This window comes from Calypte anna, chromosome W, assembly GCF_003957555.1.
Source record: "Calypte anna isolate BGI_N300 chromosome W, bCalAnn1_v1.p, whole genome shotgun sequence".
Lineage (NCBI taxonomy): Eukaryota > Metazoa > Chordata > Aves > Apodiformes > Trochilidae > Calypte > Calypte anna.
In genome coordinates, this window is record NC_044276.1 from 8,412,166 (window position 1) to 8,430,405 (window position 18,240).

The 18,240-nt window shown below is 42.4% G+C and overlaps 1 protein-coding gene across 1 annotated transcript in view; it reads right to left on the reverse strand.

The window, feature by feature from the left end:
* Window positions 1–558: 558 nt before the first annotated feature.
* LOC103535144 (3-ketoacyl-CoA thiolase, mitochondrial) overlaps window positions 559–18,240 on the reverse strand; it is a 29,055-nt gene continuing 11,373 nt past the window's right edge. Inside the window, exons 7-10 of the mRNA XM_030468399.1 lie at window positions 12,110–12,239; window positions 3,515–3,585; window positions 2,163–2,317; window positions 559–1,241 (exon numbers count right to left, since the gene is read on the reverse strand). Of these exons, the coding sequence (XP_030324259.1) occupies window positions 1,157–1,241; window positions 2,163–2,317; window positions 3,515–3,585; window positions 12,110–12,239 (441 nt within the window). The 3' untranslated portion in view covers window positions 559–1,156. The remainder of the gene's footprint in view (window positions 1,242–2,162; window positions 2,318–3,514; window positions 3,586–12,109; window positions 12,240–18,240) is intronic.

The window sequence follows — 18,240 nt, forward strand, 5'->3', positions numbered from 1 at the left end:
CAACTCGAGGCACCTGGTTTATCTTGTTTCTCTACACCATTTCAGTTTAAGTAGCACAGTACCTTCTCTGTCTGACATGGAATGTGTCCAACTGAGTATCTAAGGTGGATCTCTAGGTCAGAGCAAGCTGCAAGTTGTTCTTGATGGTGCAGCCAGCCTGGAGGACATCAGCAAGCAGGGTCAGCACAGCTCTTCTTTCACCTAGTTGTAATCCACATCACTCCAAAGGGTTCATAACTTGACCTCCACTGCCTGTGAGGGGCAAGACAACTTGCTCAGGCTTCTCACTAAGTGAAGAGACCCAGGAGATAGAGATGATGCCATAGAAGTAGCTAAGGAATGAGCTGCTGGGTGCACAGCCAAGTGGTCAGATGCAACCATCCCCCTTTTCCTTGGAAGGCTGGTGAGTTTGCTAGAGTTCTCTAGAAACTACCTACTAAACACCAAGTTTACTCACAATTTCTCCAAAACCAACCACAAAACTTTTACCAGAAGTAACAAAATCCTCCCAGTGAGTTGCTTTTGAAATAAACAAACAAACAAAGGAACACCAAGCCCTTTTTTTTTTATGTTGTTTTCTTTTTTCTGTTACATTTATTGTTCTTTGGGGAGGCACAGTAGCAATTTCAGCTTTTGCTGGGTTTGCTTTTCCCTTGCAAGAGTGCAGGGTACAGGTTAGAGCCATCAATCTACCATCAGTATAGACTTCAGAAGATCTCCAATTAATTTTTTACATTTCCTGATGAGAAAAGAGGCACATGTGCCAGACAGCAGCAGCTGAAAGAAGAAGAATTTAAGCAATACTTGCTTAAAAAGCTCCACTGACTGCTATTTTAAGGCAGGTTTGGTCAAAGTTTGACAGGCAATTGGCTCAGGAAACGAAGAGAAGTTTTCCCTCGAGAAAGACATTAACCTTGATTGCAAAGAGGCTTTTAGAAAACACTTCATCAGTGTGAAATTCTACAGCTTGTTCCACATCCTTTCCTTAGAAAGGCACTGGGAATTTTTTTTTGTGTGTTCATAATTCAAGACTTCTCAGCTATTCTTTTACCTTGCAGGAATGGCACAAAACATAGTGATGCTTTATTGTCACAAAAGGTAGAAGTTTGCTCAAGGAATTGGTGAGCTGGGCAGCAGGACAGGTCTCCAGAACCTCTCAGGCTGTGTTATCAATGATCAGAGCAATTCCCTGGCCACCACCAATGCAAGCTGACCCAACCGTGTACTTCCTGCCGTGCCGCCTGTCCAGGGAGAGAAAAACCAGCAAAAATTATTGAGATTCAGGAACCCACAGTGGCTGTTGTCTTGATTTTTAGAAAACAGCTATCAAGGCAGTTCTTCTAAAGATGACCCCTTTTGGAATGTGTGTGGTGTTTTTTTCTAGACAAGTATCACGAAGCCACAACTGTTGAAATATTTCTGTCAGATAAAAAAAGGAGCTGGAGGGCTGAGCCTTATCTAAAAGATGGCTTGGGACATTGTTCTTGGGCATACAAACTTGGCAAGGAATGAAATTATGGGATATTTGTGGTTTCAGCATGTAATAAAAATGATATATAAAGTAAACCAGCATTTTTGTGCCAAGGTTGTTTTGAAAAGCTGAGCTTTCTACAGCCACACTCCAAGAAACAGTTTTCTACATGGGCTGAGACTTTGTGGTTGGAACTCTAACATAGTGTTGCAAGTACAAGAAGGATAGAGTGATCTCTGCCCTAAGGGGGGGTAAAAGAAAACAGAAATAAAAATAATGCTAAGCAAGCCAAAAGAGTCAAAATTCCTGCAAAGTGGACTAGATTATCTTTAGAGCCCCCTTCCAACTCTGATAATTCTGTAAAGGTGATGACAAAGCCTGTTAAATATGCCCCGTGAAATGAAAACCAAACTTTGCTCCCAGGCCATTTCTATAAAGGAAAGCTTCTCACTGGCCACTGCAGGCTTGGATCAGATGGAGAGGAAGGTAAAAATCCTGTAATGACAACAGAAATGAGTGAGAGGCAGGGTCTGCAGGACAGCACAGAGGTAACTGATGTGCACAGAGAGCCGCACACCTCGTCACAGGGAGTTTTCAGTTATCAGAGTGGAAGATTTTAGCCACAGAAGTTGTGGATTAACAGTTTGGGAAGGTAAAGGCTTCAGAATTGAGTTTGTGGCCACTTAGGTACCTTAATTCATGGACCAGGTGAGCTGTGATCCGTGATCTTGATGCACCCAAAGGGTGACCCACAGCGATAGCCCCACCGTTGATGTTGGTTTTTTCTGGGTCAAGGCCCAAAACTTTTTCCACAGCCAGATACTGAGGTGCAAAGGCCTCGTTCACCTACAGCAGGAGAGGAACAGCACCAGTAAGGAACAACCACCACCAGGAGGAGGACAGGGAGCAGCTCAAGGGAGGGGATTCTGCCCCCCTCTGCTCCGCTGAGACCCCCCCTTGCAGTGCTGGGTCCAGTTCTGGAGTCCCCAACATCAGAAGGACACAGAGCTCCTGGAAGGTGTCCAGAGAGGCACTCAAATGCTCAGAGGGCTGAGCACCTCCCTGGGAAGCCAGGCTGAGGGATTGGGGTTGTTCAGCCTGGAGAAGAGGAGGCTCCCAGGTGAGCTCAGAGCAACCTTCCAATATCTGAAGGGGCTACAAGAAAGCTGGGGGAGGGCTTTGGACATGGGGGGCGGGGGGGTAGGGAGAGGACAAGGGGAAATGGGTTAAAACTTGAAGAGGGGAGATTGAGGTTGGACATGAGGAAGAAATTCTTGAATTTGAGGGTGCTGAGCCCCTGTGCCAGGTTTCCCAGAGAAGCTGTGGCTGCCCCATCCCTGGCAGTGTCTCAGGTCAGGTTGGATGGGGCTTGGAGCGACCTGGGCTGGTGGGAGGTGTCCCTGCCCACACAGTGAGGATAGAACTGGATGATCTCTGAGGTCCCTTCCAACCCAAACCATTTTATGAATCTATTCCATCTGATTTCCCACAGAAGCTTTCAACAATACATGTGCACAAGAGGTGAAATGAGGTGTGCTTCTTCTCCAGGTCATTTTGATTGGGATAAATGTTAAACATTGTGTTTATTGAAGTGTAGGCAACACAGACATTGCCAGGAAAAATAAATTCAAATCCTTCTGACATGTGTGACAAAGCAAAATTATGTGGGTTTTTTTATTTAAAAAATTGGTGTGGTGTATTCTGAGGCAACACATTAATGAAAAGCAGATTGCTCTGACAAAAAAAGGCCTTGCTCACAAATGGAGAAATGTGACAAACTTGAAACATTAACAGTCAGCCAAAGGACTAAAAAGTAATGTCACACGAAGATGGTTTTGTTTGGTTGTTTTTTTTTTTCCCCAAGCTTGCTACCACACCATTTGGATTCTTTATAATGGCTGCAACTGCATGGCAGGAACTAGATGGAGAGAGATCAGGCTGCAGACATGGAGAAACACCTCCAGAGATGTTTCCATGTACAAGTGGAATATTTCTGCTAAAAAGATGAGGAATAAGCTCACTGCTTATGTTAAAACTCCTTACCTCCACCAAATCCATGTCCTTCAGTGTCAGTCCTGCTTTCTTCAGAACCTCAGTGACTGTAGCCACTGGGCCTGTTGGGAAATGGTGTGCATGTTGGGGAAACAGTTCAGAAATATACAGGTTGTGAGCAATCCTGACTTACTTCAATTTAGGCCACATTGGGTTAATGGTTATTGAGGCCTAGTTAGAGGCTTTCTGAGAATGAGCTACTGGGAAAGAGATAACTTAATTGGCAACAGAAGAGGAAAATAATTATGTGAGAAGAATCTTTCCGTGAGAATGGAATGTGTAATTGGAATACAAAGCCACCTGCATGATAAGATGGTGTAAACAAGGCTTCTCTATATAAAGTGAGTGCAAGTTGCTAATAAACGATTTCATACAATCATATTGATGTGCACATGGAATCCTTAAGCCTCCGCAGACTGTTTTCCCACAAATGGCGCCCGAACAGGGACCCAGGGTGGCCCGGACCAGGGACTCTCATGCTGTTGCTTCCAGGAGCGATGAAGACAGCTGGAATGAGAGAGGAGCGGAGAAGCCAGTCGAAAGGAGATTGCTGCCCCGGCACTCTATGTAGCTGGTGCCCGGCTACGGAATAAACGAGCTCGGAATTGAAGAATCTTGCCCTGATCAGGTGAGTGGCTGGGGAGGAGATGGGGTCTACACTCTGATGTACAACAAGAAGAGGCAGTAGTTAAGCTCCTCCAATATATTCTCTCTAAGAGAGATTTACTACACAAAGGCAGGACCTTACGTGAATTACTGAAATGGGCACAGGATAGAGACTTGATCCCCTCGATGGGTACTGTTTTTGAGTTACCTACTTGGGAAGCCATAGGTATTGCTCTATGGGATAAAATTAGCAACAGAGATAAGGAGGCACAACGCTTAGCGACACTTTGGAAATTGATTAGAGAAACCTTAAAAGAAATGAAAAGTGAGAGGTCAGCAGCAGCCTCAGCGTTTGTTGTCTTAACATCTGATCTGCCAGTACCGATGAATGCTCAAAATATGGACTTGACCTCTGAACAGTTGTTTGAGACACCTAAAATAGCCTTACCAGCACCTGAAGGGACTGTACTGATTCAAACTCAGTCAACTGTGCCATTTGACCCTGGGGGTCAGATGAAAAGTAAAAATGGGACCGAGAAGCAAAACCAAAAGCAACTGAAAACACCACCAGAATCATCGGAGTTCCCAGAGGGAGAGAAGCCGGAGAACACAGGCGAGGAATCTGGAATGCAGACTCCCGACCTCGCGCCCGCCTGCCGTGGCTCCCGACTGCTCTGCCACCTTTCCACCTCCAACGCCTGATTTATCTTCTTGACCACAGTTGCCATCAATTAATCCTCTGCTTCACCTGTCAACACCATCAGTGCCTGCTATAGAGCAACAATCAAGGAAGGAACTGGGACTCTGAGACAAGCAACTAAGGGAACTGCGGAAGAAACTGACAGAACTGGAGACCAAGGATGAGTATACCCCTGAAAAAACCCTAGTTTTTGATCCAGGGAACATCCCGAACAATGGGGCACTAATCCATTTTTACCCCCTGATCCGTTCCCTATTCCTGCTCCTATTTCCCTTAACCCTCTAACACCCGCTGCTCTACCTCTTCCAGATGCAACATGGGGAGGGGAGGGTAGTGGGGGGGGTGGTGGTAATGTGTATCCAGTAACTAGATGGAAGGAAATTATTCAAATGCTGTAGTTGAAGGAGAAATGGTTCCCAATATGAGTCCGATGGTTTTCCACTGATTGTGGGACCAGGAGGAGGAGGTCAATGGGTTGCATTAGATTGGGAAATGATAAAAGAAGTCAAAGTTGCCATTGCACACTACGGGTTGAAATCGGTTTGAGTCATTTACTCAATCTCTTTTGCAACATCTTTTTACTGCTCAATTGTTGATGCCATATGACACAAAAATGCTCATAAATACTCTGTTAACTCCTTCTCAACAATTGCAATTTCATCATAAATGGTAAACACTATGTGAAAATGCAGCTGTGATTCCTAGACAGAACACTGATGCATTACACGGAGTGCAAGCACAAATGTTACTGGGTGCTTGTCCTTTTGTATGTGCAGATTTGCAGGCATGGTTTTAAACTGAAGTGTTAAAACTTTAACAAGAATTGGCGTATAAAGCTTTGCAAATTGTTCATGATCCTGCACAAGCAAACTTTTCCTTTACAAATATTAAACAGAGAGAGCAGAGTCATATTCAAAATTTGTGGATCACTTCTATTCAGTGGTAATGTCACATCTTGATTTGTTAAAAAAAAAAAAAAAAAAATTTTATATGTCGGCATATGACAATGCTAATGAGAAAAACTAAACATGCATTAGGACTACTCCCAAAAAGGTGCTACAGCAGCCCAATTCTTAGAAGCTGCTTGAGGTAAAGATGCTTAAGATAAAGCTGCTTAAGAACCATCATTGCAATATAGTTCTCAATATTGATGTATATTGTGGTGCATGGTACACTGGTGTTTCATACAGAGATAAAAAACTTGGTCGGTAATTATACTTGCAGTTTTGGTTTAGGAAATTGTACCATTTCATTTTGTTTCAGGGTAACTTTACCAGATTTTAGTAGCAATATCATTTCATTTTTGAATCTTCTAGTGGTTGTTAGTTTTTCTTATATATTGGTGAGAAGTAAGACAAAAAACACAGTTATGAGAATGAGTATGCCTTTTTGGAGGCTGAAAGTTGCTGTGGAGAGCAAGAGTTGCTCCTGGTACAGAGAGCACCCCCACTCCTGCCTCCGCAGCCGCTTCTCGCCCCCCCGCACACACTGCTGCTGCTCAGAAAATGAGCCCTGCTGCAGACATCACAGCAGAAAAAAAAAAAAAAAAAAAGTGTGTGTGTGTGTGTGTGTGCTTTTGCTGTTTATAGGCTTGGAGTTTTGTCTCTAAACAATTTTATTTGGCTTTTTGGGCTTCAATTTGGCAACCATGGAGGAAACCAGGACTCCACCGTGCTGTGATCCGGGAGGGGTCTGGGGACGCTTTTGGGGCCCCCCGACTAATTTTTGTCGGATAAGCCTCCTCTACCCCCTTGGTTCTACGCGCCGGTGGACATCTGAATTTCCTCATACTAAAAAGTTATTTAAGCCCTTCCACTGTAGTGTGAAATGTGCTTTTAGTATTGTGTTGTATTGATAACAGGTTTTTGTTAATGTTGTAATTTATGTGATCGTTTAGATGTTGATTGTGGGATCTATATCTCTATGTTCATTGTTGATTGTGCTATTCGGTTGCACTGCTAAGCAGATGAACTTAACTTTTGGTATTTTAAAACAGATGCTAAAAGATGTTAATAGTGTCAGACATGCAGATTTACAATATTGTGCTGCCACTGACTTTTCATTGTTAGCTTTTAGGTTATGCTTGTGAAGACTTGGATAGGGTGTATTTGCATAAATTTAGCTGATCATTCAGAGTCAATTCACAACCAAAACCGATTGATTAAGATAACATGAAAAAATTAACTGTTGCATATACTGGGTTAAATGAATGGTTAAATCATTTAAGGATATGGGGATAGCTTAGAGATTTAATTAGACAAGGTTTATCAATTATATTTGTTATTATTGGTTTTAAAAAAAAAAAAAAAAAAAAAAAAGAAAAAAAAAAAAGAAAAAAAAAATTAAAAAGGGACCAAGCGCGATGTCAAGACATCGCTGGAGTGCACCCGGGACAGATCATTTTGCCCCTTATGCAAGACTATTTGGCTTGGCTACTGCGAACTTCAACAGACCTGCAAATAGCATTGGCAGGGAAATAACAAATTCTTATCCCTCATATCGCTTGTTACCACCTTTATCTAACATGCAGTAGGAATCATGTATTTTTTTGTCTGACAGTCCAGTGGACAGCATAATGGTCTTTACGGATGCTGGAAAAAAATCCCGTAAAGCTGTTACCTGGGAGGAGACGCCTGGGCAATGGAAAGAACATTTACTTCAAGGGAAGTCATTTGACTCTTTGCAAACCCTTGAATTTACCACGGTTATTTGGGTTTTTGAAACATGGAATAATACTGCTGTAAATATAGCCTCTGATTCACTTGATGTAGTAGGCATTGTTTTGAGAATGTATCATGCCATTTTGAAGGAAATTTTGAATAAGCATTTGTATTTCTTATTGCAGAAGTTATTAAGACTCTTAGCAGAAAGAGAACATCCTTATTTTATCACTCATATCCGGAGTCATCTTAGTGACCAAGGTTTGGCTATCGGTAATAACCGAGCTGACTATTTAGTTGCACAAGCGTGGACTGGTCCTTCGGTTGATGTTTTTTCATAAGCTCGACAATCTCATGCATTTTTTCATCAATCTGCTAAAGTCCTAGCGAAGCTATTTCATTTACCTCTGGGGGATGCCCAGGGAATTGTGAAATCTTGTCCTGATTGCCAAAAGGTTGATCTTGGTATTGGGATGGAAGTCAATCCTAAAGGTTTAAAATCCTTGGAACTGTGGCAAACGGATGTCACTCATGTACAACAGTTTGGACGCTTAAAATATGTGCCTGTTGTTATAGATACTTTTTCTATGGCCGTTTGGGCCTCTGCTCAGACTGGTGAGGCAACGAAACATGTTATCAGACATCTATATGTATCCTTTGCTGTTCTTGGAGTACCTCAGTCTATTAAGACGGACAATGGCCCCGCTTATTCTTCTGCTCGTTTTCGGCAGTTTTGTGGACAATGGGGTATTCGACATGTTACTGGTATTCCTCATAACCCTACGGGTCAAGCAATAGTGGAATGTTGCCATTCGGTACTAAAGACACTCCTTGAAAGAGAAAAAAGGGGGGAGGAAGGGAGTCCTCCTCAGGACCGGTTAAGTAAGGCTGTACATGTCATGAACTATTTACGCCTTACAGGAGAACGTACAGAACCTCCGATACTGATTCACCAAAAAGGTTTAGCAGACTTTGCTTCGGAACCTTCCTACAAAATTTTGGTAGAATTCAAGAATTCCATCACTGGACAATGGGAAGGGCCGGCAGAGGTGAAACTGACTGGTCGAGGTTATATGTGCTTATTTATGTGCTTTATATATGTGCTTATCTGGACTGCGTTGGGTACTGAGCAGATGGGTTTGACCATGGAAACAAACGCCTTTAAATGTGGATTCACAGTGATAATATTTCTGATACAAGTATCTGGTTTGGGAGATTGTATTGAGTTATTTTAGGCTGATTCCACCAGATTTTAGTAGTAATAGTGTTTTGGTTTTTAATGTTTTTCGTAGGTGTTGTTAAATTTTTCTCATATATTGGTAAGGAGTACGATAAAGTCATGAGAATGTTTTTCTGAGGCTGAGAATTGCTGCAGAGAGAAAGAAACTTCCCCCCCCGACTGCTTTTCAACCCCCCTTCTTGTGGCTGGCGATGTTGCCAGCAAGCCTGCTACAGCTGTAGGTGCTGCCTCTGCCCCCGCAGATACTGTAGCTGTGAGCCCTGCTGGGAGGGGGAGGAAAGGACACCACATAGCCTCATTAAAAAAAAAAAAAAAAAAAGAAAAGTTTCTCTAATGCCTTCTAAAAGGTATGAAGCAGAAGTGGGAAATATTTTTACATAGTTCTGGGCATCAAATGTCCAGGCCTGAATTTTGGTAGGCAATAACTTGAGGGTTACCTGCTAGTCATGAAAGATAGTGATATTTTCTTTTCTTTGACAGATTTTAGCTATCCATGAAATAGAATCTTTTAAATGTGTTACGACATACAAAAGATGAAGACATTTACAATTAAAAAAAAAAAAAAAAAAATTAAAAAATTAACTTCAGTTAGGTAGTGTCACTACTCTGCTTTTGACCTCTTCAGAAGACTTGTTCGGAGTATACCCTGGGAAACAGACCTTGAAAACAGAGGGGTACAGGAGGGTTGGTCGTACTTCAAGGAACAAGTTCTGAAAGCACAGGAGCAAGCTGTCCCAATATGCCGAAAAGCGAGCCGGCGGGGAAGACGACCGGCCTGGCTGAATTGGGAGACTCTGAAAGAAATTAGGGTTAAGAGGAGGGCCTACCAATTATGGAAAAAAGGGATAACTACTGAGGAGGAATTTAGGAATATTGTTAAGTCATGTCGAAAGAAAATCAGAGACACAAAAGCACAATGCGAACGGAATCTCGCCACCTCTGTGAAGGATAACAAAAAGTCCTTCTACAGATACATTAGCAGCAAAAGAAGGGGCAAGGAAAATATCCATTCTATACTAGACACGAGTGGGAATATAGTTGTTAAAGATGAAGAAAAGGCTGAGGTATTTAACACCTTCTTTACCTCAGTTTTCAGCGGAAAGACAGGTTACCCTGAAGACGGATGGCTTCTGGAGCTCATAGAAAGTGACATGAATCTAAACAGCCCCCCTGTAATCCTGAAGGACACAGTCTGTGACCTACTGCGATGCTTGGATCCCCACAAGTCTATGGGACCAGATGGGATCCACCCAAGGGTAATGAAGGAGCTGGCAGAAGAGCTCGCCAAGCCTCTCGCTATCATCTATCAACAGTCCTGGCTCACTGGGGACATCCCAGATGATTGGAAATTGGCGAATGTCACGCCAATCCACAAAAAGGGCCGGAAAGAGGACCCAGGAAACTACAGGCCCGTCAGCCTGACCTCAGTGCCTGGCAGGGTCATGGAACAGATCATCCTCGGTGCAATCACACAGCACCTGCAGGATGGGCAAGGGATCAGACCCAGCCAGCACGGTTTTAGGAAGGGCAGGTCATGCCTGACCAACCTGATCTCCTTTTACGATCAGGTGACCCGACTGGTGGATGAGGGGAGGGCTGTGGATGTGGTCTACCTAGACTTCAGCAAAGCCTTTGACACCGTCTCCCACAGCATCCTCCTGAAAAAACTGTCAGCCCGCAGCTTGGACAGGAGCACCCTGTGCTGGGTTAGGAACTGGCTGGAGGGCCGGGCCCAGAGAGTGGTGCTGAACGGGGCTGCATCCAGTTGGCGGCCGGTCACTAGTGGTGTCCCCCAGGGATCAGTGTTGGGCCCAGTTCTGTTCAACATCTTCATTGATGATTTAGATGAGGGGATTGAGTCCATCATCAGCAAATTCGCCGACGACACTAAGCTGGGGGGGAGTGTTGATCAACTAGAAGGCAGGAGGGCTCTGCAGAGGGACCTGGACAGACTGGAGAGTTGGGCTGATTCCAACGGGATGAGGTTTAACACGGCCAAGTGCCGGGTCCTGCACTTTGGCCACAACAACCCCATGCAGCGCTACAGGCTGGGGACAGAGTGGCTGGAGAGCAGCCAGGCAGAAAAGGACCTGGGAGTCTGGATCGACAAGAAGCTGAACATGAGCCAGCAGTGTGCCCAGGTGGCCAAGAAAGCCAATGGCATCCTGGCCTGTATCCGGAACAGCATTGCCAGCAGGTCCAAGGAAGTGATTCTGCCCCTGTACTCAGCCCTCGTGAGGCCACACCTTGAGTACTGTGTCCAGTTCTGGGCCCCCCAGTTCAGGAAGGATATCGAGGTCCTGGAGCAGGTCCAAAGGAGGGCAACCAGGCTGGTGAAGGGACTCGAGCATAGACCCTACGAGGAGAGGCTGAGAGAACTGGGGTTGTTCAGCCTAAAGAAGAGGTGGCTCAGGGGAGACCTCATCGCTCTCTACAACTACCTGAAAGGAGGGTGTAGCCAGGTGGGGGTTGGGCTCTTTTACCAAACGACTTTCAACAAGACAAGAGGGCATGGACTTAAGTTGTGCCAGGGGAAGTTTAGGTTAGATATTAGAAAGAATTTCTTTACGGAAAGAGTGATCCGTCATTGGAATGGGCTGCCCACTGAAGTGGTGGATTCTCCGTCCCTGGAGATATTTAAAAAAAGACTGGATGTGGCACTCAGTGCCATGGTCTAGCAACCGCAGCGGTGGTTCAAGGGTTGGACTCGATGATCTCTGAGGTCCCTTCCAACCCAGCCAATTCTATGATTCTATGATTCTATGATTCTATGAAATAAGTCAGAATTGCTCAAAAAACAAAAAGGGGAATATGTTGGGGAAACAGTTCAGAAATATCCAGGTTGTGAGCAATCCTGACTTACTTCAATTTAGGCCACATTGGGTTAATGGTTATTGAGGCCTAGTTAGAGGCTTTCTGAGAATGAGCTACTGGGAAAGAGATAACTTAATTGGCAACAGAAGAGGAAAATAATTATGTGAGAAGAATCTTTCCGTGAGAATGGAATGTGTAATTGGAATACAAAGCCACCTGCATGATAAGATGGTGTAAACAAGGCTTCTCTATATAAAGTGAGTGCAAGTTGTTAATAAACGATTTCATACAATCATATTGATGTGCACATGGAATTCTTAAGCCTCCGCAGACTGTTTTCCCACATGTGCAGGGTGAGTTAGATGAAAAAATAAATACATAAAGGCTTATAAACATGTTATACATGGGAATAACTAAAGGGAATAACTAAAGGGAATAACTAAAGGGAATAACTAAAGGGAATAAAGGTGCCTGGGGGACTATAGATCAGTGTTAATGCTACAGGTCAGCATTCAGAGCACCCAACATAAGATTATTTGACTAATAGCTAGAAAATTGACACTTACCAATGCCCATTACGGAAGGGTCACAGCCGGATGAGTGGAAGGCTACTACCGTGGCCAGAGGAGTGAGGCTGTGCTTTTTAAGAGCTGATTCACTGGCAATGATGACTGCACCAGCCCCATCACACACCCCCTTGAAATCAGAGAGAGAAGATTTCTTAGGGGAGAAAATGCATACAAAAACAAAAATCCCCACACTTTAAAACTAAATATAACCAAACCTCGAGGCCAAGGCACTATTATTAATATTTAACAGATATATTAGTGTTTGTTCCAAACAACAAACTACAATCTTTCACTGGTTTGTGGGCTAGTTAAACACAGATGGTTAATTCGTGTGGGAAAACAGTCTGCGGAGGCTTAAGGATTCCATGTGCACATCAATATGATTGTATGAAATCGTTTATTAACAACTTGCACTCACTTTATATAGAGAAGCCTTGTTTACACCATCTTATCAAGCAGGTGGCTTTGTATTCCAATTACACATTCCATTCTCACAGAAAGATTCTTCTCACATAATTATTTTCCTCTTCTGTTGCCAATTAAGTTATCTCTTTCCCAGTAGCTCATTCTCAGAAAGCCTCTAATTAGGCCTCAATAACCATTAACCCAATGTGGCCTAAATTGAAGTAAGTCAGGATTGCTCACAACCTGTATATTTCTGAACTGTTTCCCCAACATATTCCCCTTTTTGTTTTTTGAGCAATTCTGACTTATTTCATTACATAAGATAACATGCTAATGATATATTGTCATAAACAGCATACTAATAATGCAAAAGCAATAATAACATATATACTGATGCAAAAGCAATAATAACATATTAGTAATATAAAAGCAATAATAACATATATAACTGATAAGCCTTGCCTAATTAAATCTGTAAGTCAACAAGCTAACTGGTATATTTTATGATTTTTATCAATTCTTACCAAAGGCTTTTCCTCTTTCTATGTGTGATACAAATTAAACAGCAAGAAACCCAAATTTCAAATTTTCACTTATATTCTAGGCCTAATTGTTGCATTGACCAGTTTGATCACAAATGTTATTGATAACTCATTAGTGCTCTCATCATGAGGTCACGCTTTTTTTTCTTCTCATAGGGGTATACGCTCTTCCCTTGTCTTTTCCCTTTTTTTTTTTTTTTTTTTTTACAGTAATGAAAATAGTTTTATTATCGAATCATGTGCTCTAATGGTTTCAAACTAAACTTGAAGAAATTTCTTTCTATCACACCACTCCCTGCATAGTATACAGTATTTTGCAGCGCAGCTTTGAGCATCTTTTAAACTCTTCTCTTAAATAATAGATCAAATTATAATCAATGTGCCCATCAACGTAAGTTGTTTTAAAATATCTGGAGTTTGCATAAAAGCAGAGTAGAGATGCAACCTAATTGAAGCCAAATTATTTCTATTTCATGGATAGCGAAAATCTCCTTTCAAAGAAAAGAAAATACCAGTATCTTTCATGAGTAGCAGGTAACCCTCAAGTTACTGCCTACCATAATTCAGGCCTGGACATTTGATGCCCAGAACTATGTAAAAATATTTCCCACTTCTGCTTCATACCTTTCAGAAGGCATTAGAGAAACTTTTCTTTTTTTTGTCTTTTTAATGAGGCTATGTGGTGTCCTTTCCTCCCCCTCCCAGCAGGGCTCACAGCTACAGTATCTGCAGGGGCAGAGGCAGCATCTACAGCTGTAGCAAGCTTGCTGGGAGCAATCGCCAGGCACACGAAGGGGGGTTGAAAAGCAGCCGCGGGGGAAAGAGTCGGGGGGGGGGGAAGTTTCTTGCTCTCCGCAGCATTTCTCGGCCTCTGAAAAACATTCTTATGAATCTATCGTACTCTTTACCAATATATGAGAAAAATTTAACAAAACCCACCAAAAACTTTAAAACCCAAAACACTATTACTACTAAAATCTGGTGGAATCAGCCTAAAATAAATCAATACAATCTCCCAAACCAGATACTTGTATCAGAAATATTATCACTGTGAATCCACATTTAAAGGTGTTTGTTTCCATGGTCGAACCCATCTGCTCGGTACCCAACGCACTCCAGTACCTGTAAGTAAGCACATATAACCCCGACCAGTCAGTTTCACCTCTGCTGGCCCTTCCCATTGTCCAGTGATGGAATTCTTGAATTCCACCAAAATTTTGTGGAAGGTTCTGAAGCAAAGTCTGCTAAACCTTTTTGGTGAATCAGTATCGGAGGTTCTGTATGTTCTCCTGTAAGGCGTAAATAGTTCATGACATATACAGCCTTCTTTAACCGGTCCTGAGGAGGACTCCCTTCCTCCTCCCTTTTTGTCTTTCAAGGAGTGTCTTTAGTACCGAATGGCAACATTCCACTATTGCTTGATCTGTAGGGTTATGAGGAATACCAGTAACATGTCGAATACCCCATTGTCCACAAAACTGTCGAAAACGAGCAGAAGAATAAGCGGGGCCATTGTCCATCTTAATAGACTGAGGTACTCCAAGAACAGCAAAGGATACATATAGATGTCTGATAACATGTTTCGTTGCCTCACCAGTCTGAGCAGAGGCCCAAACGGCCATAGAAAAAGTATCTATAACAACAGGCACATATTTTAAGCGACCAAACTGTTGTACGTGAGTGACATCCGTTTGCCACAGTTCCAAGGATTTTAAACCTTTAGGATTGACTTCCATCTCAATACCAAGATCAACCTTTTGGCAATCAGGACAAGATTTCACAATTCCCTGGGCATCCCCCAGAGGTAAATGAAATTGCTTCGCTAGCACTTTAGCAGTTTGATGGAAAAAATGCATGAGATTGTCGAGCTTGTGAAAAAACATCAACAGAAGGACCAGTCCACGCTGGTGCAACTAAATAATCAGCTCTGTTATTACCGATAGCCAAACCTCGGTCACTAAGATGACTCTGGATATGAGTGATAAAATAAGGATGTTCTCTTTCTGCTAAGAGTCTTAGTAACTTCTGCAATAAGAAATACAAATGCTTATTCGAAATTTCCTTCAAAATGGCATGATACATTCTCAAAACAATACCTACTACATAAAGTGAATCAGAGACTATATTTACAGCAGCATTATTCCACTTTTCAAAAACCCAAATAACTGCGGTAAGTTCAAGGGTTTGCAAAGAGTCAAATGACTTCCCTTGAATTAAATGTTCTTTCCATTGCCCAGGTGTCTCCTCCCGGGTAACAACAGCTTTACAGGATTTTTTTCCAGCATCCGTAAAGACCATTATGCCGTCCACTGGACTGTCAGACAAAAAATTACATGATTCCCACTGCATGTTAGATAAAGGTGGTAACAAGCAATATGAGGGGTAAGAATTCGCTATTTCCCCGCTTAGCTGTCCCAAGGCTATTTGAAGGTCCGTTGAAGTTCACAGCAACCAAACCAAATAGTCTTGCATTAGGGGGCAAAACGATCTGTCCCTCTCGGGTCCACTCCAGCGATGTCTTGACATCGCACTCTTTTTTTTTTTTTTTTTTTTTATCTATCAAAACCAATAATAACAAATATAATTGATACACCTTGTCTAATTAAATCTCTAGGCTATCCCTATATCCTTAAATGATTTAACCATTCATTTAACCCAGTATATGCAACAGTTAATTTTTTCATGTTATCTTAATCAATAGTTTTTGGTTGTGAATTGACTCTGAATGATCAGCTAAATTTATGCAAATACACTCTATCCAAGTCTTCACAAACATAACCTAAAAGCTAACAATAAAAAGTCAGTGGCAGCACCACTTTGCAAAACTGCATGTCTGACACTATCAACATCTTTTAGCATCTGTGTTAAAACATCAGAAGTTAAGTTCATCTGCTTAGCAGTGCAACAAAATAGCATAACCAACAATCAACATATAGATATAGATCCCATAATCAACATATAAACGATCACATAAATTATAACATTAACAAAAACCTGTTATCAATACAACACAATACTAAAAGCACATTTCACACTACAGTGGAAGGGCTTAAATAACTTTTTAGTATAAGGAAGTTCAGATGTCCACCGGCGCGTAGAGCCAAGGGGGTAGAGGAGGCTTATCCGACAAAAGTTTATCGGGGGGCCCCCAAAAGCGTCCCCAGACCCCTCCCGGGTCATGGCACGGTGGAGTCCTGGGTTCCTCCATGGTTGCCAAATTGAAGCCCAAAAAGCCAAATAAAATTGTTTAGAGACAAAACTCCAAGCCTATAAACAGCAAAAGCACACACACACACACACGCACTTTTTTTTTTCTTTTTTTTTCTCTGCTGTGGTGTCTGCAGCAGGGCTCATTTTCTGAGCAGCAGCAGTGTGTGCGGGGGGGCGAGAAGCGGCTGCAGAGGCAGGAGTGGGGGTGCTCTCCGTACCAGGAGCAACTCTTGCTCTCCGCAGCAAGTTCCAGCCTCCAAAAAGGCATACTCATTCTCATAACTGTGTTTTTTGTCTTACTTCTCACCAATATATAAGAAAAACTAACAACCACTAGAAGATTCAAAAATGAAATGATATTGCTACTAAAATCTGGTAAAGTCACCCTGAAACAAAATGAAATGGTACAATTTCCTAAACCAAAACTGCAAGTATAATTACTAACCAAGTTTTTTATCTCTGTATGAAACACCAGTGCACCATGCACCACAATATACATCAATATTGAGAACTATATTGCAATGATGGTTCTTAAGCAGCTTTATCTTAAGGATCTTTACCTGAAGCAGCTTCTAAGAATTGGGCTGCTGTAGCACCTTTTTGGGAGTAATCCTAATGCACATTTAGTTTTTTCATTAGCATTGTCATACGCCAACATATAAAAAAAATTTTTTTTTCTTTTTTTCTTCTTTTTTTTTCTTTTTTTTTTTAATTTTTTTTTTAATTTTTTCATCTCTTTTGACAAATCAAGATGTGACATTACCACTGAATATATGTGATCCACAAATTTTGAATATGGCTCTGCTCTCCTCTGTTTAATATTTGTAAAAGAAAAGTCTGCTTGTGCAGGATCATGAACAATTTGCAAAGCCTTATATGCCAATTCTTGTGAAAGTTGTAACATTTCAGTTTGAAGCCATGCCTGCAAATCTGCACGTACAAAAGGACAAGCACCGAGTAACATTTGTGCTTGCACTCCGTGAAATGCATCGGTGTTCTGTCTAGGAATCACAGCTGCATTTTCACATAGCTTTTACCATTTATGATGAAATTGCAATTGTTGAGAAGGAGTTAACAGAGTATTAATGAGCATTTTTGTGTCATATGGCATCAACAACTGAGCAGTAAAAAGATGTTGCAAAAGAGATTGAGTAAATGACTCAAACCAATTTCAAATTGTACTGCGCCTGTACTGTACTGTAATGTCACCTTTGGCTTCTTTTATCATTTCCCAATCTAATGCAACCCATTGACCTCCTCATCCTGGTCCCACAACCACTGGAAAACCATCGGACTCATATTGGGAACCATTTCTCCTTCAACTATAGCATTTGAATAATTCCCTTCCATCTAGTTACTGGATACACATTACCAGCCCCCCCCACTACCCTCCCCTCCCCATGTTGGATCTGGAAGAGGTAGAGCAGTGGGTGTTAAAGGGTTAAGGGAAATAGGAGCAGGAATAGGGAACGGATCAGGGGGTAAAAATGGATTAGTGCCCCATTGTTCGGGATGTTCCCTGGAGCAAAAATTAGGGTTTTTTCAGGGGTATACTCATCCTTGGTCTCCAGTTCTGTCAGCTTCTTCAGCAGTTTCCTTAGTTGCTTGTCTCCGAGTCCCAGTTCCTTCCTTGGTTGTTGCTCTATAGCAGGCACTGATGGTGTTGACAGGTGAAGCAGAGGATTAATTGATGGCAACTGTGGTCAAGAAGATAAATCAGGCGTTGGAGGTGGAAAGGTGGCAGAGCAGTCGGGAGCCATGGCAGGCGGGCGCGAGGCGGGGAGTCTGCATTCCAAGATTCCTCGCCTGTGTTCTCCGGCTTCTCTCCCTCTGGGAACTCCGATGATTCTGGTGGTGTTTTCGGTCGCTTTTGGTTTTGCTTCTCGGTCCCATTTTTGCTTTTCATCCAACCCCCAGGGTCAAATGGCACAGTTGACTGAGCTTGAATCAGTACAGTCCCTTCAGGTGCTG